The sequence below is a fragment of the Schistocerca cancellata genome, chromosome 3 (genome assembly GCF_023864275.1).
Source record: "Schistocerca cancellata isolate TAMUIC-IGC-003103 chromosome 3, iqSchCanc2.1, whole genome shotgun sequence".
NCBI classification, from domain to species: Eukaryota; Metazoa; Arthropoda; class Insecta; order Orthoptera; family Acrididae; genus Schistocerca; species Schistocerca cancellata.
The window spans coordinates 892945766-892968402 of record NC_064628.1 but is presented as its reverse complement, the minus strand read 5'-3'; the positions used below and the strand labels follow the sequence as shown (position 1 = coordinate 892968402).

The window sequence follows — 22637 nt, the reverse complement described above, 5'->3', positions numbered from 1 at the left end:
CTCTTCATTCACGCACGGAACTGCGACTGAAAAATCTCGCGGAGATTGACCACTCAGTTCTAACCGGCTCTCTCCTCCTGCTGTGTGTAAACGCTTCCGACATATGGTTTCGCAACAGCCTCAGACACTTAGAGAAAGTACTCACTCGGAACTGTCACGCAGTAGCTGTTACTGAAAATTCTTCCCGGTGTAAACAATTCCAGGAGTGCTGTCTGAGAGCACCGAGCAAAGTGAAGAAACTGCTTCGGACTACTTCGAGAGCTGTGCTCGGAAGCCGGCTGCTCAGTAATTTTTTTCAAACCGTTTCAAAGAAACTATTCAGTAATAAAAATAGAAACGAGATATTCGTAAATGATAGCACGAAAAGAGGCTAGTATTTTGGGATATGGTTAATGCACAAAACATCTTCATCTACTGCAACATACACGTACAAGTAACTACAGGGCTATTACAAATGATTGAAGCGAATTCATAAATTCACTGTAGCTCCATTCATTGACATACGGTCACGACACACTACAGATACGTAGAAAAACTCATAAAGTTTTGTTCGGCTTAAGCCGCACTTCAGGTTTCTGCCGCCAGAGCGCTCGAGAGCGCAGTGAGACAAAATGGCGACAGGAGCCGAGAAAGCGTATGTCGTGCTTGAAATGCACTCACATCAGTCAGTCATAACAGTGCAACGACACTTCAGGACGAAGTTCAACAAAGATCCACCAACTGCTAACCCCATTCGGCGATGGTATGCGCAGTTTAAAGCTTCTGGATGCCTCTGTAAGGGGAAATCAATGGGTCGGCCTGCAGTGAGCGAAGAAACGGTTGAACGCGTGCGGGCAAGTTTCACGCGCAGCCCGCGGAAGTCGACGAATAAAGCAAGCAGGGAGCTAAACGTACCACAGCCGACGGTTTGGAAACTCTTACGGAAAAGCCTAAATAAGAAGCCTTACCGTTTACAATTGCTACAAGCCCTGACACCCGATGACAAAGTCAAACGCTTTGAATTTTCGGGCGGTTGCAACAGCTCATGGAAGAGGATGCGTTCAGTGCGAAACTTGTTTTCAGTGATGAAGCAACATTTTTTCTTAATGGTGAAGTGAACAGACACAATGTGCGAATCTGGGCGGTAGAGAATCCTCACGCATTCGTGCAGCAAATTCGCAATTCACCAAAAGTTAACGTGTTTTGTGCAATCTCACGGTTTAAAGTTTATGGCCCCTTTTTCTTCTGCGAAAAAAACGTTACAGGACACGTGTATCTGGACATGCTGGAAAATTGGCTCATGCCACAACTGGAGACCGCACTTCCATCATGATGTTCGGCATTTCTTAAACAGGAGATTGGAAAACCGGTGGATCGGTCGTGTTGGAGATCATGATCAGCAATTCATATCATGGCCTCCACGCTCTCCCTACTTAACCCCATGCGATTTCTTTCTGTGGGGTTATGTGAAAGATTCAGTGTTTAAACCTCCTCTACCAAGAAACGTGCCAGAACTGCGAGCTCGCATCAACGATGCTTTCGAACTCATTCATGGGGACATGCTGCGCCGAGTGTGGGAGGAACTTGATTATCGGCTTGATGTCTGCCGAATCACTAAAGGGGCACATATCGAACATTTGTGAATACCTAAAAAAACTTTTTGAGTTTTTGTATGTGTGTGCAAAGCATTGTGAAAATATCTCAAATAATAAAGTTATTGTAGAGCTGTGAAATCGCTTCAATCATTTGTAATAACCCTGTACAGACTTTAAGTCTAATAGTACAATTTTTAAGGGTCATCAACAGCTGGTGAAATGAGAATTGCTGTGGGTTCTGCAACCATAATAGTAACGAAGCTCCAATCTGTCAGAATTTCAACTACATTACTATGTTAGTGGAATGAGACTCTGCTGACTTTTGGCAAAATGAGTATATTTTAACATAGCAACAAGACAAGTGTAGGTGTTACTCAAAACTCACCACCGATGACACCTCTAAGGAAAGTAAAGAATAAGTAGTCTGGAGAAAATCTATTATGTTCCAATTTCGGTTGAATCATATATCTCTTTTTATTTTTAATAATAAATGACTAGGACTGAAAGTTGCCAACGGATTTTTTCCCTACACATCAATGTTCTCAGAAACAGAGAAGCAATTCACACGTATAATATAATGTCCTTTACTTCTTACCCCAATACAGGAGGGAGGACTGTACTTTTTCACTTCAAATGTCTTCTAAAGTTTCGTCAAGTATATTGATAACCTGTTCTCACCTTGACAGGACTCTGTAAATCGTCAGACTGATCACGCCCTCAGAGGTACGAAATAATTTTATTGTGTCAACAAGAACTACTATTGTGCTTTCAAGAAAGAGCGTAGTTCTATCCGAAAAAATACGGTTGCTTTTTTTTTATGGCCGTCTCCTATCGCTAGTCAAGATGCAAATGTACTAAATGTTTAGGATGTGAAAATATATTTGTCATGAGAAAGTTCACGAAATTAGTCTGCATGTGGATAGAAACTAAAATATGGTGCGCTATGTGCTGTCATTTGTTTTAAAATTTCTCTGAACCTTGAGACGTCGAAGTAAAGTCATTTTGGCAGCTTTCCGTACCAGTCACTCCTTATGAAATGTACCCTGGGGTATAGGATTCCGCCAAAACTGCAGCAGAAGTGACGATTTATTTTCCACATACATCTTTTTCTTCGGAGGAGCGTCACTCACGGACGAATTTTGAGCAACACGTTCACTTTTCTTGTTTCCATACTAGAGTTTACAAAGATTAATGTCACTAACATTGTAATTAGTTGAAATTGCGATGGATTCCAAAGCAGTGCGTTAATGAACTAGTGAGAATAATATATGTCAATATTTTATGTAAAAGCCCATTCATTGCACGAAAAGAAACGTATAATTTCAGTTTTGTTGTTACAAAAGCCACAGCAATTCTTTTGTCATTAGGGCGATAATACGTAAAACAGACACATTCCCTCGAAAAAGGCTGCAGTTACTTATATATTGTAATAGATAAGGAAGTTTTGCACTTAACCTGATGTCAAAATTTGTTCCTCGAGGTATGTTGTGAATATTTCATTCTAGCTATATCGTTTGAACTCGTCAGTGGAACGGAGTGCACAATATACAATCCATTCTTTGGAGTATGGAGATATATATAGGTTCTCCTCTCGAGTTTCAAGAAGAATTCAGTACGATAGCGACTTTTCATATGCAGTGACGTATGACCTAACATGCACCAAATACGAACTCATGGTGACCCCATTTTTCATTGCAAGCTATTAGAAATCGTTTCGGTAAGTTACTTAATTTTGAAGTATGGTCGTAAGGAGAACTATTTGAAATAAAACCGTCATAACTTATAAAAGGTTTGCGTTAGGACGTCCAAACTGCAAAACTGGCCGCAAGGCATGATGGGAATTAGTATGCGCTTGCGCACGCACCTTTTGCTGTGGGCCACTCCCATTTGGATGGCTTCGTCAATGAGCAAAATTGGCGCATTTGGGAGACTGAGAATCCGCATTTCGCAATCGATAAGTCTCTTCAATTCAACAGGTGACTGCGTGATGTGCAATGTCCAGTCACGGAATAATCGGTGAGATATTCCTTGATGGCATGGTGACTACCGAACGGTACGTAAAGCTTTTAGAAGATGCTTTCATCTCCATTATCCAAAGTACCCTGATTTTGTCAAGATGTGACCCATGGTAGACTGAGAACGACTCAATCGATGCAGGAGGGTGTTTGATGTCCTGGAGGAGCATTTTGGGGACCGTGCTGTGGCTTTGGGGTAGCCAGAGGCCACTAGCATGGGTCTCAATTGGCCTCCATATTCTCCGGATCTGAACACATGCCACAACTTTTTGTGGGGATATATTAAAGAAAATGTGTACAGCAGTAACCCCAAAATCTTTGCAGAGCTGAAAACTGCCACGCAGGAGGTCATCGACAGCATCTATATTCCGACACTTCAGAGGTTAAGCAGAATTTCGCTATTCGCCTGCTGCACATCACCGCCAATGACGGCCCGCATATCGAACATTTCATAACCTGAATCCGAATATCTGTAGTGACGTTTATATGTCGAATAAAGTGTGTACGTGGCGTAGTTTGTAACTAATTTTCGTTTTTTTTTCGTGTAGTTCAATAGTTGTCATTTAGCTTTCGTCTCCCAGGTTAACCAGCGTTCCCTGCCTTACAGGATGTGACGTCAGACGCCAAACAGGATTTGTGATTGGCCAGTGAACGTAGCGTTCAGAGGAACTTTAAAGGAAAACAGCACAGCGGCTATGATGGAAAACAAGCAACACTCCGTGCTGGGATGCCAGCCATCACACGACGGAGCCATTCTGATTTAGTTTGAAGTGCGAGATCTAAGTGAATTATTGTCCGTCACGTTACCGCTTGCGTTGTTCTAACGTTTGGTGAATTTCAACGCCAGGTAAGCTGTTAATTGTTAATTGTATACCCTAAAATAACAGATTCCCTTAAAGTGCATGGCATTTGTTATACTTTAGCCGTAATGCGAGCTGGAAAGTAAACTACGGACTATCCTATAACGTGTGAGACAGGCTTAAGATGGGTCGAAGCGGAGAGGTGACAGAATGGTGGAAAGAAGCCATCGTATTTGGATGTGTTCTTGACCATACCGTGAATGAAGTCGCCCGATTTTTTGTTGAATCAACACAAAATGCGTAACGCATCTACAACAAATGCTGTACCTCTCGCAGCCCTGTAATACAACTTTTGAATAGTGGTTATCACAGACTTGGGCACTATGTCGCACTTCGGCTGGCCAGCTGAATCACGTAACTGAAATGTAGGCGTCAACATCCCTGCCATTTGCTAGCTCTAAACGATTTAATCGCCACTGAGTGGCTCAGGTGCGTAACAATATACCTGATGAAACTTATGGATTCTATTCCTGAACTGAGGCCAACGAAGTCCAGTGTTACATAATGTAATAGCCATGGCCAGTTACATCTCTCTTTCAAGAACAGTAGGGGAACTCGGGGCAGAACGGGATAGCGGGGCACAATGGGAAATTGCTCTCTACTAGACTGGGCAGTGTTGCAATCTGTTGTATGGGCATGTAACTATTTCTCCGATTGGAAGGGAAGTGAGGGCAGCCATTCTGATTTAGTTTGAAGTGCGAGATCTAAGTGAATTGTTGTCCGTCACGTTACCGCTTGCGTTGTTCTAACGTTTGGTGAATTTCAACGCCAGGTAAGCTGTTAATTGTTAATTGTATACCCTAAAATGACACATTCCCTTAAAGTGAATGGCATTTGTTATACTTTAGTTATTTAATGCATTTAAATATGTCAGTTATTACACTCCATGAAAGTTGTTAACCTCAAAAGTGCTCTTGGGGCGGAACGGGACGGGGCAGAATGGGATAGTGTCCAGTTCTGCCCCGTCATATTTTGATGCAAGTAGAAAGCAAACCCACCATGGATGTTCATGGATGCCAGACTCTCCCAACCAGCTACGTTCGCCGAACAACTCAGCTTTCCAGGTATCGCCCGAGGCTGTCATTCCAATCCCACTAATCTGTCAAAATACACGGCGGACTACAAGACGAAAAGGAAAAACCGTCGTATTAACGGATTCTCCTTATAAGAAGGAACTGCAGAATGCTGTCGCACGTAAAGTAGGCCTACAGAAACGAGGAGGGTGCACGAATATAAACAATGTCAGGACAGAGACGTCAGGTGCAATGCAACTTAAGGCAAAAATATCAAACTGTACACCCCAAAAAACCGAAACAGAGGACATCAAAGACCTTAAGAAAAATAAAAGGAAGAAGATGATGGGCATGAGAGAATCAGAGAGAGAGGACACTGAGTGTCTCTTGAAAGGTGGCTACACTGAGTCACAGCGCCAGAGATTGCGCCAAAGAGTATTGTTCAGCCGCCTCCATTGGCAGTGCTTGTGGTAGTGGAGAGTGCTTGTCGAGAAGTCGTCGTGGAGAGTGCTTATTGAGAAGTGGGCAGTAGGAGTTCTGATGTAGCCGTGACTAGTTGTGAGCATGTTGTATGCAGTTGTTCTGATGGGCTAGACAGCCGATGCTGTTCGATTGCGGATGTTGTAATGATCAGAGTGTATGTTTCGTCAATATATATGAAGGTAAAGAAATTTTTTTTATTTCAGATTTCCTAACTAACAATGTCTCTCGGTCACAGGTTCAGTCAACAAAGCATCTGGCTTGTGTTCATGTATTAGAGTGTAATTCTGGTTTCTATGTGCAATTATAGTATTTCTGTTTTTTTTAATTACTTCAGTGTAAATGGTGCTTAAAATACCTTGTCTTATTGAGGAAGAACCGTGCCAGATGTGTACGTTGAATCACACTTCCACACACAGAACAGTTACACTTGTGTTTTGTTGTTTCGTAGGTTTTATAGTTGCTGGGGACTTAATTAATTAATTGTGTTAACGGAAGTTCTCTTTCATTCTTTGTTGTTATTCTATGCAGTCAGATTGCGTACTAATACTAGTCAGGGCCAACCGGTTACGAGACTGCGTAACCGGACAGACAGCGACTAAAATTAAAATTATTTGCATTCTATATAATTAAGCCCCCATGCACTCTACTGTGGGGCATCTACTCCGTTTCTGTTGAGGGCTGGGTCGCATGCCAGAGTGGGCGCACAATTCATGTGCTGGCATAGACAGTGAAGATGAAGAGGAACTACTGATTTGTGACTATTGCCGAAAGGGCTACTAGTTAATGGTTTGATGGTTATTAAGCATTGTACATTTTTCAGAATGACATTAAAATATTTTCTTATATTAAAGAATGACTTTTTAATTGTTTAAATTACACATTCCTTAGTCTGAATTGCCTGTTATACAACATTTTGTCATAGTTTAATAAGATATTCATAATTCAAATTCAACGTTTGTGCAACAATTTAACAAAAAATACCTTCTCCCATTCTGCCCCGTGGGTGGGGCGGAACGGGAAATATGCAAGACTTTCTTTGAAAAATTGTAAAAAATGCAAAATGTATTGTTTCAAGCGATTTTAAAATAAGGTACATTAGGTTACACTACAAGGTGTTTTTTTATCACTTGAGGAAGCGTTTCCTTGTGTTCCCTTATTTTATAGAAATTGTTAAACATTAAGTCTCCCGTTCCGCCCCGAGTTCCCCTATACCTCGACTTGTTCTGAAGCCTGGATAGTTATCACGCTGTACGATATAGAATCGACTCTGCGAATAAAATCTGTAGCTATGTTACATACTCCAACAGGACGTAAATACAGAATATAAATATTACATATGTACTATACCTTAGGAAGTGGCTTAATATCTGCCTGGATGTGTAGCCCAGTGACTTCCACAAAACTGGGTAGGTTGGGTCTGGGATAGCTTTGCGTGAAATGGTTACTGAGGATCATCAGACTGAAATTTCTCTCCAGTTCGTGTATCGACGGGACTCGAGGACCGAAGTAGTTCTTCTGTATTGTCTCGTGCTTGGGCAGCACTACATTCGACCACACTAAATTAGCGTAGAGCCACACGTAAGAGCTGTAGAGTCTCTGCCAGAACGAGAGGTGGTCCGAGTAAGGGTGGACCCACCACGGCGTGTAGGCTGGGTTGTCCGGGTTTCCATCGTTCCAGTGGATGTAAGGGTAGGCTCCGAGGGTCACGAGGCCCACCACGGGAGGGGAGCCGACTGCGTGAGCCACGCCGTAGAAGCACGGCACCAGACCCCTCTCCATGATGTACAGGTCGAACTTCGGCGGCGACCTGTAACAACATCGCGCGAGTAGAAATTTACGTATCTTCTGCGTTGGACACAGAACAGGGATATCTATGGAATGAGCCTTCAGGCGCTTGGTGTAGAATTTTTTGTCACCAACATGCACTGGCTCCGAAATTCACCTGACTGTAGTGTGGCGTAACGATCGCTAATAAGTGCCCTGCAGATTTTGAATATCGTTACATATTACATCCCTAGTACAAGCAGATTCCTTTCAAAATTATTGCTGAATTTGTGCAAGCATTTACATGGGTATCTTAATAACCTGGATTCGGCATCTTAAGAGAACCTGGTTCAAAGCCATACAGGACGTATAAAAACATGTGTCCTAATCTTTATACATCTATTCTTGACATCATATCATTACGAAAAGTTAATACGAACATGTGTCTCAAAGGAATTCCTCCTAGTGACTACTGGTTCTGTAGCGTACCTCCAATGTACACTGTTACTCACTTTTTTGTTTACACTTGGTCATGGCGTTTGCTTTCTTTCGTCACATTGTTATTTGTTCTGTTTTAGAGCAACTGCACTCACAACACATCAAAACAAAGTATTCAGTTTCTAAAATGATAGGGTATGCACTGTGTGTACAGCCTAGTAGACGGGAAGGCAAACGCATCACTTCAACCTTCAACCTTATCCCGAACGTTACTATCGGAGGCATTTTATTTGTGCAACAACGTTTGTGCAGTTCCACCAACGTCTGCAAAAGATAGGCTCAGTTGAGTAGAGAGTTATAGATGGCGGGAGACAACGTTATGTGCTGTAGGCCGTATCTGAATGACGGTTCTTCGTGCTCCATCAGTTACTACAAGGAGAATTGTGAGAAGGGCGGGTATTCATGCCATGACGATTTCTACCTTCTGTACCCATATCACCTAAAACGGATGCAGGAATTACACGAGGCAGACTTACAAGGTAAGAATACCTTTCTGTCAATGCATGTCAGTGCGGTGTATTGTGTTTATACAGTTCTTAGCATATACCTTATTAACTCATGACTATTCATGACTATTCATGTGACGACATGTTCAATTGTCATAACAGTTACGTCCGAGATTATGGAAGCACTCATGAAGGGACTGATGACCTCAGAAGTTAAGTTCCATAGTGCTCAGAGCTATTTGAACCATTTCTTATTCCGCAACGTATTACTGGACAAACGTATATACAGTTTCAAAGACATGGCTTGCTTCATTTACTTGATGATGTAGCTGTAGGTGTCATCCAAGCAGTTTACGCACGATGGTGTTCCACCTCACTTTATATGGATATTTCGCGAGTATCTTGATAATCACTTATCGAACAGTTGAATATTAATCAAAATATCCACGGGTGTGCTGCCGGTCTATAGTGTCCAACGGGCACAATATTTCGGCGATCATACACGTCACCACCATCAGGTGAACTGACGGACTGAGCTCCTGTGAACGTGCTGGCACGGAGATCCGTACGCTATGGCTGCTCAGAGGGAAGTGGGTTCGGTCGCGGCGGCGGCCGATTTAAATACCATCCGCCCGCGGCGCGCTCCCTCCGCCGTCCGCGCCCCGCGCCACGCCCCGTTCCTCTGTGAAGGGTGGTGGCAGCTGTCTGCGTACTTAAAACTCTAGTACATAGGGCGCGCACTATCTCTGACGCAGAGAGTCTACCCCAGGAATTGGAACACTTGAGAATTGTATTTCGAAAAAATGGGTACTCAGAGTGGCAGATTCAACGTGCTCTCCTCCCAACCACTGCAGCACAACCTGTTGAGATGGATGAAGTCACGAGGGAGGAGGTAGGCACTGCATTTATTCCATACACAGGCGCACTCTCGGGGAAAATCGCCCGCATTCTGAAGAAACACCAGGTCGGAACTGTGTTTTGTCCTCCAAATAAAACTCGTGCACTGGTGGGGAGCGCCAAAGATGACCTCGGTTTGAGGAAGGCCGGCGTGTACCAGATTCCGTGTCAATGCGGCAAGTCGTATATCGGTCAGACGATGCGTATCGTCGAGGATCGATGCCGTGAACACCAGAGGCACACTCGACTGATGTATCCGAGCAAGTCGGCGGTCGCTGAACATTGTTTGTCGGAAAATCACGCCATGGAGTATGACCGCACGAGGATTCTGGTACAGACGTCGAGATACTGGGACAGCGTTGTTAGAGAGGCCATCGAAATTCGCACCAATGACGACCTCATAAACCGTGACTGTGGCTATAATCTTAGCAAGGCTTGGGAACCAGCGATTGGGTTAATCAAGAGTAAATCTAGCAAACGTATAGTTGTGACGACCACGGCGGACAGAGCCATCACACCGACGTCATCTCAGACGCCGTCGCAATCTGGTCCACCGCGCGATCGTGGCGCGGGGAGCGGACGGCGGAGGGAGCGCGCCGCGGGCGGAGGGTATTTAAATCGGCCGCCGCCGCGACCGAACCCACTTCCCTCTGAGCAGCCATAGCGTACGGATCTCCGTGCCGGTACGTTCACAGGAGCTCAGTCCGTCAGTTCACCTGATGATGGCGACATGTATGATCGCCGAAATATTGTGCCTGTTGGACACTATAGACCGGCAGCACACCCGTGGATATTTTGATTATCAAATACGCCGGGAGAAACTCAAGAATCACAGTTGAATATTATTCGATGGGAATCCATTGCGTGGCTTGCCCGATCGTCTGATTTGAATCCAATGATTTTTTTCCGCTGGGGAGTTTTAAAATTCTTGATTTACTCTACTCCCTCACTCAATGTTGATATTCTGAGCAAGCGTATCCAAAATGGATGTGATCAAATACGGAACACACCAGGAGTTTTCCACAATGTTCGGTGGAATATGGAATGCAAGGTCAGGGGATGAAAGGAACAAGAGGCGGTCACTTAGAGAAATTTATGTAAATGTATTTCGTAAATGCAAATTTTTTGTCATGAATAACAAAACCTTTCATACATGCATATGTGTGTGGGAACAGTATCATTTGCCGGCTGTGATTATTAAAACCTTTAAGTACCTGTCTACCGAAGTATTTTCTGGCCCATGTTCATGTGAACTTCTTTAATATTTTAATGCTAAGAGCAGATCCCTAAAGTTTCTGGCACACGTGTTTGTGCAATCTGTATAAATACAACAGCTCTCCCTTCTTTGAGACAAGACACCAGTTCAGATGTAGCTTTTTTGTTTTTATAGGCATATTAAAAGACCGGATATCCCGCACTAATTTTTGTTTTTTTACTGCATTTAAACCCATTGGCAAATCTCTGTCTTAATACATTGTGCTGCAGTGGCATTGTGAAATTCCTTCCTAGAACGCCAAAGTGAAAGGGTCCCGAAAAACATCGATTTTACAATTTTTCAGTTGGCTCTGACCGCTATGGAATCTTAACATCTGAGGTCATCAGTCCCCTATAACTTAGAACTATTTAAACCTAACTAACCTATGGACATCTCACACATCCACGCCCGAGGCAGGATTCTAACCTGCGACCGTAGCGGCCACGCGGTTCCAGACTGAAGGGCCTAGAACCGCTCGGCCACATCGGACGGCTCGAATATACAGCTGCGACGTATAGGCCTATCAAATTAGAACTTCATCATACTCCGGATTCCTTTAGGGACGAAAATCTTTCGCTTTTACTCTCCGGTTGCATATATTTAAGCTCGTTTCATCCTTATGGAATCTATATATATATATATATATATATATATACATTAAACGGATTCACTGACAGTACAATCCTACACTAAAAATTTTACCTAGCACTATAGCCACACAGTCACATAAAAAAGTCTTGCTATTTTATGCCCTCTTTACACTGTGTCGTGATATTTTCACAGTAATCAACACATAAAGCAGCTCTTGCTAGTATGGAAACTATAATTACATCATTTTGGTATTTTCCTATATAAAGATATTTTTCCTCCTTTAACGAATTTAGATTTGCCTCCGAAGTAGCATCAATCCAGCACCGTTAGTGTCAGTAATAAAGAGAAGGAAATAAAAACATGAAACAGCTGAAATACGTGTAGTATGTAAGTTTCAATCTTAGCCCAAAATGTATCGCATTCGGGAGAACGACGGTTCAAACCGGCGTCTGGCCATCCTGATTTACGTTTTTCGTGATTACTCTAAGTAGCTTCAGGCAAATGCTGGGATGGTTCCTCTGAAAGGGCACGACCGATTTCCTTCCCCATCCTTCCCTAATCCAATGGGACTGCTGACCTCGCTGTTTGGTCCCCTCTTCCAAACCAACCAACCAACCCAAATTGCAAATAAAGAGCATCATGTTAAGGTCATGTGACAATTCCCACGTGATGTTGTTTATAAGTGCAGAACGAACTGCTTACTCCATAGATTTTCCTGCTCTGTCGCGCTGAACCGAAGAAGTGTTAGAAGCAAGTGATTTGCAGTGGTGCACGTACTTCATGAAGTCGACCATCTCTGGACTGTTGAGGCCGTCTTCGCAGATGGGAGCCGTCATGTCCATCATGGTCCACAGCATCTCCACGGGGTCCCACTCGTGCGACGCCATCGCCATCCAGTCGACAGACCTCCTGAGGTATCTATACGCCGGAGATACGTCCACCTCTGTCAAATTTTTTATAGGCTTCTGTAAAGGAGAAAGATAAGACAAAATAGAATTTAACTTTCGTTTAGTCCTTAAGAATAAAATTATTCAAAGCTGGTTCAGCCTTGTGGAAAATGTAATTAAGTCATACTGAACAGTTAGCAGTTTTGAATTGAAAATAATAGCACTATTTAGTGCCCATGATCGTGCGGCATACTAACGCAGGAAACTGTATGTCACATTACTCACGTGCAGCGTATCTTCGACAACACAACGATTAGCAGTTTAACAATACGAGCTGACGTGTGGCAGCGTACGTATTTTATTAAAACCGAACACTGTCGTGAAACGTGGTTAATGTTAGGTTGGTACATAAATTCGCAGTGATTTTGTTTTGCGTGTTGGTACTCCGGTTGATATGGGTTTATTTACCGATTGCTATTTTTTGTTTGTAGTTCACTGTTGCTGTTTGACTTTCCATACCGTCATCTTGTCATTTGCAGATAGTGAGTGGAGCTGTGGTCGTTGGAAAATGAAGTGCCAAGTGGGGAAATCGGAACGTTTGTAACATATTCTTCTGTTTGAGTTCAGTAGAGCGGAGACAGCAGCGGGGGCAAACAGAAATATTTGCACCGTGTATGGATATAATTCCACTGGACAGATCACGGCAAAAAATGGGTTCCCAGTTTTAAGAAAGGTCGATTTCACACTAGTGGCTCCTCGCGTTCAGAAAGATCTTCGGGGTTTTATGCAGATCATCTAAATGCATTAATCCACAATGATCAACGTCGGTGTAGTCGAGAACTGGCAAATGTGGTGAACTGTGATTATTCTAACGAGGTATGACATTTTCATGCTGTGGAGAAGGTTGAAATATCTATGCTCTAATCCAAAATCACAAAAATCAGTGTGTTGTAACTGCGACCAGATCGGTCGCGGGTTTGAAGTAAAGGAAAGCGCGGCGGGAGCCGCGGAGCGGCCCGCGAACAACACAGTGGGAGAGGACGGACACGACCAACGAAGGACAGAACGAACAGCAACAAGATCGAAACAACGGAGTCACAAGGAAACCTAACAACCATGTCCAATCGTACACAGATCAAGGAAGTAAGTAAGCTATCTAATGCCAGGCGATGTGTCCAGAGACGTTGCCAATTAGACTCGCTGGCTGAGTTTTTTTTTCCCTTTATTATGATTTCATTCCCCTGCCCCATATGGGCAGTGGAGAGCTGTCAGAAATACAATCCGCCGGTCTTCAGCCGAGTGAAAGGACAACTAAGAGAAGAATAAAATTTTACATATAGTAGGCGATAGAAAAGGAGAAAACAGAGTAAAGGAAGATAATGGAGGTAAAAATACACTGACATGGAGACGTGATCATAAAGTAAAAAAACACAGTTGGTGATTCTTAAAACACAAAGAAGAACTCTAGAACAACACACTTAAAACCCACTTGGAGGACACACGACGAAGAAAAAACCTGCCAGGTGGGACCTGCTGAGGGAGAGGTCGGAGAGGATAGAAGAGGAGGGGTAGCCGGGGAGGCAGCGGGATGAAGAGAGTAGGGGCGTCAGCGGGTAAACAAAGAGGCAGGAGGCACGTGGGGCGGGAGATGAAGAGGGAAGACAGGGCAGGAGGGAGTGCAAAGAGACTGAAAGGTGGCACAAGAGAGGGAGGGGGAGTAGGAGGGGGAAGCCGCTCAGGAGGAGGGAGGGGGAGGAAGGGAGCCCTGGGGAGGAGGCAGGAAGATGGGGTTAGAGTTGGCAGGAAGGGTATATGTCAGGGCGAAGCTCATCATCTGGGAGGGGTAGATGATGGAAGTTGCGTCGGGAAAGGACGCGGAGGGTATGGAGATGGAGAGGGGGTAGGACACAAGGGTAAAGGCGCGGCAGCTGTTTGGGGGTGGAGAGGAAGGGAGACACCAGGGAGTGAGGGGCTCGCTGGCTGAGGTTTTTTTTTTTCCTTTATTGAGTTTCTATTCCCCCTAAAGGGGGCGGGCTGGCAGCAGCTTATTACGCCGCTCTGCAGCCTGCAGAATTTGTATTAAAAAGATGAAGATAATAAAAAAAATAATAACAGTTGGCGATAAAATCGGTGACTTAAAGGTAAAAATGGCAGAAAATTCTGGAGCATAAAACATAAAACACAGGGTTGATGAAGCTAATAAAATACACAGGAAGCAGAAAAATAATACAGACAATTAAAAAAACACGGCGACAGTCTGGGTTCTGTTCGCAAGAGATATAAAAAGCACACCCAGCGACAGCATGATTTCTGTTCGCAACACTGTGGAATGACGCACAAAACTGAACACTCACTTAAACACTACGCTAAAAGTTGGCACAAAATAAGACATACCACACCCGAGAGCAGGTGGGGGGAAACTGGTCAGATGACGGGAAAAAGGGAGGGGGGGGAAGGAGAGGAAAAGTGAAGGGGGAGGGGGGAAAGGAGCCAATGGAAGAGGAGGATCCATAAGAGGGGTGGGGGGGTGCTGAGCAGACGTGCCATGGATTGGGGAAGGCAGAGTAGGGGAGTACAAAAGGACTTGGGGGGGGGGGAGAAAGGAGATGATAGGCGGGGAGAAAACACAGGATGGAAGGGGGGAGGAAGAGGGAGCCCAGGGAAAGACAGAGGAAAGGAGTGGGGGTGAGGATCAGAGTTGATAGGAAAGATAAATGGAGGGAGAGAGGGCATCATCCGGGAGGGGGAGCTGATGGAAGACACCTTGGGAAAGGAGATGTAGGGTGTAAAGATGGAGGGTAGGGGGGCTGGCTGAGTGAGAGGCAGGCGCTTAAGTACTCTATCGGGGGCGCCGCTATTGGCCGCTGGAACCACGTGTTCCACTGTGGCGCCCTCACACTAGAAGCGGGCCAGGAGGCGCTCGCCGCTACAGCTTACGGCGCCATGATGCAGAGACCTCTAGGGGTCTTCGACGTCCATGACGTCTGGTTGGTCATGTGTCCATTACTTCTCGCTCGTCATCAGTTGGCTCGGGAACAACACCGACCATTCCTGTCCTGTATCGTTACTGGTGACAAGAAGCGGTGTCTTGATACCAATATGAGTAAGGCAAAGAAAGGAATGGTTAAGACCAAATAAAGCAGTAACTTGCCGTAAAAAGACCTGCACGCATCCACAAAAGATTATGTCATGCATCTCATGAACCAGCGACGGTGTTTGCTTCTCTGAGGTGTAACGATCACTGCTGAAATTGATTGTCAACAACTAAGACGTCCTGCAGACGCAGTCCAAGGAGAACTCCGTGAAGTGATGCCACTCCATGATGACGGCCGCCAACATTCTACTAGACTGACAAAAAGACAATATACAGGAGTTGGGTTGGGAAGTCATTCCACATCCAACTGATTCATCTGATCTTGCGCCCTCAGATTTTCACGTGATTTTCAGCGATTTCTACATTTGCGGAATCGCAACGTTACCCCAGCGTTAGCAGACTGTTGTATATAGTGAAGAAAGATATCTTATTGAAGGCCAAAGTACGTCTTCTATGTATCTGTTGTTTATTAAATTTATGGAAAAGCACTACGAACGTACTCACCAGCCCATTATTTTGAGACCTACTTGTCTGGCTAGTGATTTGATTTTGAAGGCTTTTGAGGGAAGGTTTCCTTGCATTATTTCTCTAAGAAAGTGCCTTTCGTCCCATCATAATTTTTCACTTAACGTTACATGTCTTTAGGAGGACGTGGAGGCTCGATGAACGTATTTATTTATTTCGTCTCGCAAAGATTATGGCCTTCAGACCCTCTGTTAGATCTAACACGTGATCATTAAGGAGTCAACATGAAAATTACTTTAGTACATGAGCAATATTAAATGATGGTAATGATGGTGATAATAACAGTAATAATAATAAATAATCCTGAATCTTTGGAAGTCAAGAAATATCAGTCTTATTAACATTCTGTCATTCAATTTCCTCTTCATATTTAAGTCTATTGTTAGTAATGACGTCTAATAGGAATATGTGACAGCAGTACAGAAGGATTCAATGTGGAGAGGAGGGTGACTGATCGTAAGAACGGAGAGAAATAGAACAATAAGATTTGAAGCCGAGATGGAAACTAAAAAGTATGAAAAAAGTTTGGACAGTTTACAATGTGACAGAAATATTGATTATTTATTTATACATATATACATATTTGTTTTAGTGAGGCATAATTGGTATGTGTAAGTCCATTTGTGGTACGTTTTCCAAGTATTGGAAGCTGGGGGCTAGGGGTGAGACAGTGATATTTTTGCGTTCATATATTGTAGGGAGTAGGGAGTAACCAGTGTGAGAGTCATCGTAAATGGAGATGATGACAGAGAGATCAGATCCAAAGTGTTTAGCTTTGCTCAGATTATCAGATAGATGATGGTTGTTGTGGAGGAGTGGGTAGTGAGGGACGGGATTTTTGCCAGTGAGTCGATGGAATGCTTTCCAGTGCCTGGAAGAGTGAAGAGGGCGTTTAGAATAGAGTCTGGTGCAGGTCTGGCTCGCCTGACCGCTGCCGGATTGTTTCTTTTTTTTGCGTTTAGTAAGTTTCTGATGTGTCTCTCATTTTATAGGGCATATTAGTGTATCCTAGTTGTGACCCTTTAGGAAGATGGGGTGTAATGGGTGGTATTCTTCGAGGAGTAGGGGCTGTTGGGGAGGGTGGGGTGATGAGGACATACAATATGGCCTTGGTAGAAATGTCGGCGCAAATAACGTCTGACAAGTTACGTTGCAAGAAGGGCATGGTATGAGGGACAAAACGGGTTGCTAGGAAGATAGTGAGTGGCTTCCAATCTGAGTATTTATGTATTCCCAATAGACAGTCTACTAGGTACACGAGTAATTGTGGATAACTTTGGCAGGGAAATTAGGATGGGTTGCATATAGATTGTAGGGAATTGTGGGGAAAACACATAGGTGGTCACTTCCAATCGGATTGAAGAGTATTGTAGTGAGGTCTCCAGGAAGTTTGGGAGAAGCTACGACATCTGGAATAGTGTTGCTTTCAGGGCAGGATTGTTGGGGTGATGCAGGCAATATAACGTTGGAGGGAGTCTCTAAACTGACGCCAGTGGCGTTCTGCAGGTTGGGGAAGGTGAGCTGTAGATAGTGGCACAGATAACAGTTAAGATTGTGAACAATGGGTAAGGATAAGGTATTGAGTGAGAATATTGCATAAGGCTTGTGGACAGACAGGGACGTTCTTGTGGTGACAAGTTGCAACTCCATCTCTGGCCAGACGTTTGGGGACTATCTGAATAGTAAAGGATACAGGGAGAGTTTGGATGGTATGACAGTGTCTGAGAAACGAATCATTAAGTATTGAGGTATGTGCTATCTGTTGGAACAGGGTATGTATTAACAGTGGATTGTTAGTTGGAAGTGAGTAGATGTTGATGTATAGAATGTTGAATTGCTGTTAGGACATGACGACAGTCTGGGGAATGGGGTATGTGGGTGAATGGTGATGAGGGTTTAAATGAGTGATGTTGAGATGGGTGAATAGAAAGTGTACTTTGTTTTGGGACTAGGTGGCTTAGATATTGAGATGGAATACAGATTGAGCTGCAAGGTAAGTTCATTAAAGGGTGTTCGGTTGTTGGTTGGAAATTGTGGAGAAGGATGCTGAAGAATTTCATGATATCTTGAGCAGTGGCAGGTGGGTGGTGAGCGTTACTGGGATGGATACGATTGTGAACGGGCTGGGTGGACAAAGGAATTACTGGTTTGATGAGTGGGTGCTTGGCTTGGTATTTGGTGGCGTAGGCAGGATGGGTATCTTAGCAGGTGTTGCAGGTGGGTGGGGAAGCGAGGTTTGGACGTGGTTATGGAAAGTGGGAGGCTTTACAGTGAGAGAGTGAGGACAAGTGGATGGATTGTTGCAGTCGGTAGTAAGTTGGTCATTGCAGCAGTACATTTGGAAAATATATAACTGCGGGAAGGAACAAACTTTATTGTCTATAATAAATCATACGATCTCCATTGATCTTTATTTTACAATTGCCAGTGCCTACTTTGGCCCATATAAACAGGTATTCATCGGCATTAAATTTTTTCTTCCTTCTTGTTGTCAAAACAAATGGCATACTTGGAACCAGTGTTCCATATGGTTGTTTAGCCAAGAGTCCTGTAGTCTCTGCTATACTCCATGTCTTCCAAGCCAAGATATTTGCATCAGGGAAGGCTTCAAGGCCACCATAATCTGCTTGGTTGCCCCATATAACTGCAAGTGTCAGCCACATGCTACCTCCAAACACAGCCTGAACATCACAAGCGAAGTTCAGATGCAGTCCACGAAAAACATTTGGGCCTCCAATCAATTGCTGTTTATTGAGCTGTCCAGCCAAGTCAGTATCAATGGCCTTCAAACTGCGATAGACAGGTATGCTGCGCCGCCAGCGACGTCGCCATGCACGTCGCAGAGGCATGGCTGTGGCACGTTAACACAAGTGATCGTAGCAAGCCAACGCCCAGCGAGACACCCAGAGCTATGCGTCCGCACTCCTCGACGTTCGCAGAGCGAATGACGCTCCGTGCTGCGGCGCAGCTGGACCCCAGTAGCGCTTATCGCAACCACAACTTCCGGTGGCCACTAGAGATGGGGGATCCGCTCTTGAACTAATTCATAGAGTTGAATCTTTCAAAGGAGTGAACAATCAGTGACTCAGAAAAAAGAACGGTAGCTCCAAACGTTTCCCACGGCAGAGAGAGAGAGAGAGAGAGAGAGACGGAGCATATCAGCAGCGCCTCTGCTGGTCACAGCACAGTGCACGCCACACAACACAGCCAGCGCCGGCCTCTGTCCTGCTTCTACCTTGGCTGCCTGCATTGTGCAGTGCCCCATTGGATTTTGTGTTTCACATATGCCGTGCCGTCTCTGTGCATCGTCTGCCGCGTGCAGTGTCTGGCGCAGCTTAACTTCGCATCGCACTCTGTCGGCGATCGTTTCAGTCGCACGTCCTGCCCTCTGGGCAGTTGATGCGAGCAACAGGACAGAGAGCCACCTAGCGGATAACATAGGAACTACTTGCAACAACCTGCTCGCAAGGGAACGGACGATTTGTCTCGGAGTGGGGAGTTCACCGCTCGCCCCACCGTCGGAACTCGCCCGCTCAACGCTCACCCCACCATTCTCGACTCTAGCCAGAGCGTTGAGCAAAGCAACTCAGGTGTCACTCTGGTCTCTGCGGTCTTGGCTCACGCAGTAATACAGCTTGCGGCTCGACCTGCTCGACTCAGTGCTTCTGCATCGGAGTTCGTCTCTACTGGATATTGTTCTTCGTAGTAATACCGCTATGTATATTACATTATTATGTTATGTATATATCATTTGTTTTTATTTTATTTTTATTTGTTTAAACTGATCAGATTAGGTTCCTGACGACTCCTCTTACTATAGGATTTTTATTATGGACACTCGAATTTACGCTTTAATTACGAGCAAACCGATAAATGTATCGCAAAATGTGATACACCAATATTTTCCTTGTTTTATTCTGCGTAAGGCTATATGCAGCACTTTCGTTTTACAGTCAAAATTATATTTTTTTTTCTTATTCTGGTACGGATTTTGCGATTTTAGGCGTCTTCGGAAGGAAACGTTCACTTTAAAAATATGTGGCTTGCGATGTATTTGTATGAGGTTAATGAAATTTTAATACATTATAGCCAAATATATTGTTAATGTAAATCTCAAGTTACTACATTTTCCGATCACCCAAAAACCACGATAGTGCAAAATAAATCAATAATCAAAAACTTTGTCATATCGTGGAAATTTCAATAAACAATACAAAATTCTTACTCATTATCTGTGTTACTTCAAAATAGGATCAAATAAGATCAAAATACAGGTATAGTACTGGAATAAACCAAGTTTAAAGGGCAATGTGCCTTCCATTTATTTTCTATTGTAAATGAGTGGTGAGTCATGAAAAAGAGCTAATTCATTTCAGGGAGTGAACAGTTCTGATCCAATCTCTGAAAAGAACAGTTTTGCCCATCTCTAGTGGCCACGCGCTCGCACAGCGGCAGCGCGTCTCATCAGTCCCGACTGCCGCGACCGGATGTGAATTATAGCGCAACACGGGCCTAGTAATACCAGGGCCCGTGTTACCCGGCAGCCTCGTCCAGCGGCTAAGTTTACTTAGGACTCTGGGCAAAATTTTGGAACGGGTATACGCACAAGGCTCTCCAGAAATGGTCACCCAAACCCGTGGGCGAAGACGATGAAATATGTGGGGGTGATATACCCGACAATACCGGCCTTTAAGGACCATTTTCAAGTAAATAGGCGACGGACAATGGGGATGGCGAAGATTCAGCTGCCTTTCTTCCTAATTCATGAACTCAGAATGAGTGTGACGTTACGACTGCAGAAGGCCTGATCCTGCATGCAGTTTTCTTCGGTAGCTCTTCGTGACGTACTCCTTCTGTTCATGGCACATTTGATTTTGTTGTTTTCCAATTTTGCACTTTTGTACCTCGTGTGAGCAAAGCGGTACTGCAGAACGCAGACAGCCGGAAGTGAGATTTCAATTCCATGATGGCTGAAAAAGTTGGCGGACCATATGGTGTTTACATTGGGGGTTGGAGGGAGACGGAGTGGCTAGACATGAGAACGTCCGTTCCGTGAGCAGTGAGATAAGTAGGGAACGCATACTTTGTCACGAAGCAAGTAACTTCGTTTAACATATATTTGCTTAAAGAAGTCGCTTTTTTCACTACAGATATTAGGAGAAACCTACAGGTCGTAAGTAATTTCTTCAATATTGCAACGCCAGAAATCGATCTCCTTAATAAATAAATGAATAATGTTTAAGCTGACGAAAATGTACGAATTGCTTCGAGTGTAAGTACGAGGTACAGCTCCGCGCCATAGACGACAGTCGCCGATACGATTCCTTCCCATCTATACTGAAGAGCCAAAGAAACTAGTACACCTGCCTAATATCGTGTAGGACCCCTGCAAACACGAAGAAGTGGACTAATATCTGTAGTAGTGCTGGAGGGAATTGACACCATAAATCCTGCAGGGCTGTCTATAAATTCGTAAGAGTACAACGGTTGCAGATCTCTTCTGAACAGCGCGTTGAAAGGCAACCCAGATATGCTCAATATGTTCATGCCTGGGGAGTCTGGTGGCCATCGGAAGTGTTTAAACTCAGAAGAGTGTTCCTGGAGCCACTCTGTATAGCAATTCTGGACGTGTGGGGTGTCACATTGTCCTGCTGGAATTACTAAAATCCGTCGGAATGCACAATGGACATGAATGGATACAAGTGATCAGACAGGATGCTTACGTACATGTCACCTGTCAGAGCAGTATCTAGACATATCAGGGGTCCCCATATCACTCCAACTTCACACGACCCACACCATTCAGAGCCTCCACCAGCTTAAAGAATCCCATGCTGACATTCAGGGTCCATGGATTCATGAGGCTGTCCGCTTACCCATACACGTCCATCCGCTCGATACAATTTTAGAGATTCGTCCGACCAGGCAACATGTTTCCAATCATCAACAGTCCAACGTCTGTGTTGACGGGCCCAGCCGAGGCGTAAAGCTTTGTGTCGTGCAGTCATCAAGGGCACAAAAGTGGGCCTTCGGTTCCGAAAGCCCATATCGATGATGTTTCGTTGAATGGTTCGCACGCTGATGCCTGTTGATGACCCAGCATTGAAATGTGCAGCAGTTCTGTTAAGATAGACGATTCTCTTCAGTCGTCGTTGGTAGCGTTCTTGCACGATCATTTTTCGGACGCAGCGATGTCGGTGATATGATGTTTTACCTGATTCCTGATATTCACAGTACGTTTGTGAAATGGTCGTACGGGAAAATCCCCACTTTATCGCTACCTAGGAGATGCTGTGTCCCGTCGCTCGTGCGTCGAATGTAATAGCACGTTCAGACTCACTTAAATCTTGATAACCTGCCATTGTAGCAGCAGTAACCGATCTAACAACTGCTCCAAACATCTGTTGTCATATGTAGGCATTCCCGATCGCAGCGCCGTTTCTTCCTGTTTACATATCTCTGTGTTTGAATATGCATGCCTGTACCAGTTTCTTTGGCGCTTCAGTGTAGTTCCGTTATAAGACCACGCTTTCAGGAAATACACTCCTGGAAATGGAAAAAAGAACACATTGACACCGGTGTGTCAGACCCACCATACTTGCTCCGGACACTGCGAGAGGGCTGTACAAGCAATGATCACACGCACGGCACAGCGGACACACCAGGAACCGCGGTGTTGGCCGTCGAATGGCGCTAGCTGCGCAGCATTTGTGCACCGCCGCCGTCAGTGTCAGC

At 44.4% G+C, this 22637-nt stretch overlaps 1 protein-coding gene across 2 annotated transcripts in view; it reads right to left on the bottom strand.

Moving 5' to 3' along the window:
• The window catches only part of LOC126177149 (UDP-glucosyltransferase 2-like), an 84056-nt gene that overhangs the window by 12403 nt on the left and 49016 nt on the right, over positions 1 to 22637 (bottom strand). For both annotated transcript variants that reach the window (XM_049924426.1, XM_049924425.1), the window contains exons 3-4: positions 12174 to 12361; positions 7293 to 7752 (exon numbers count right to left, since the gene is read on the bottom strand). In XM_049924426.1, coding sequence (XP_049780383.1) covers positions 7293 to 7752; positions 12174 to 12361 — 648 coding nt within the window. The remainder of the gene's footprint in view (positions 1 to 7292; positions 7753 to 12173; positions 12362 to 22637) is intronic.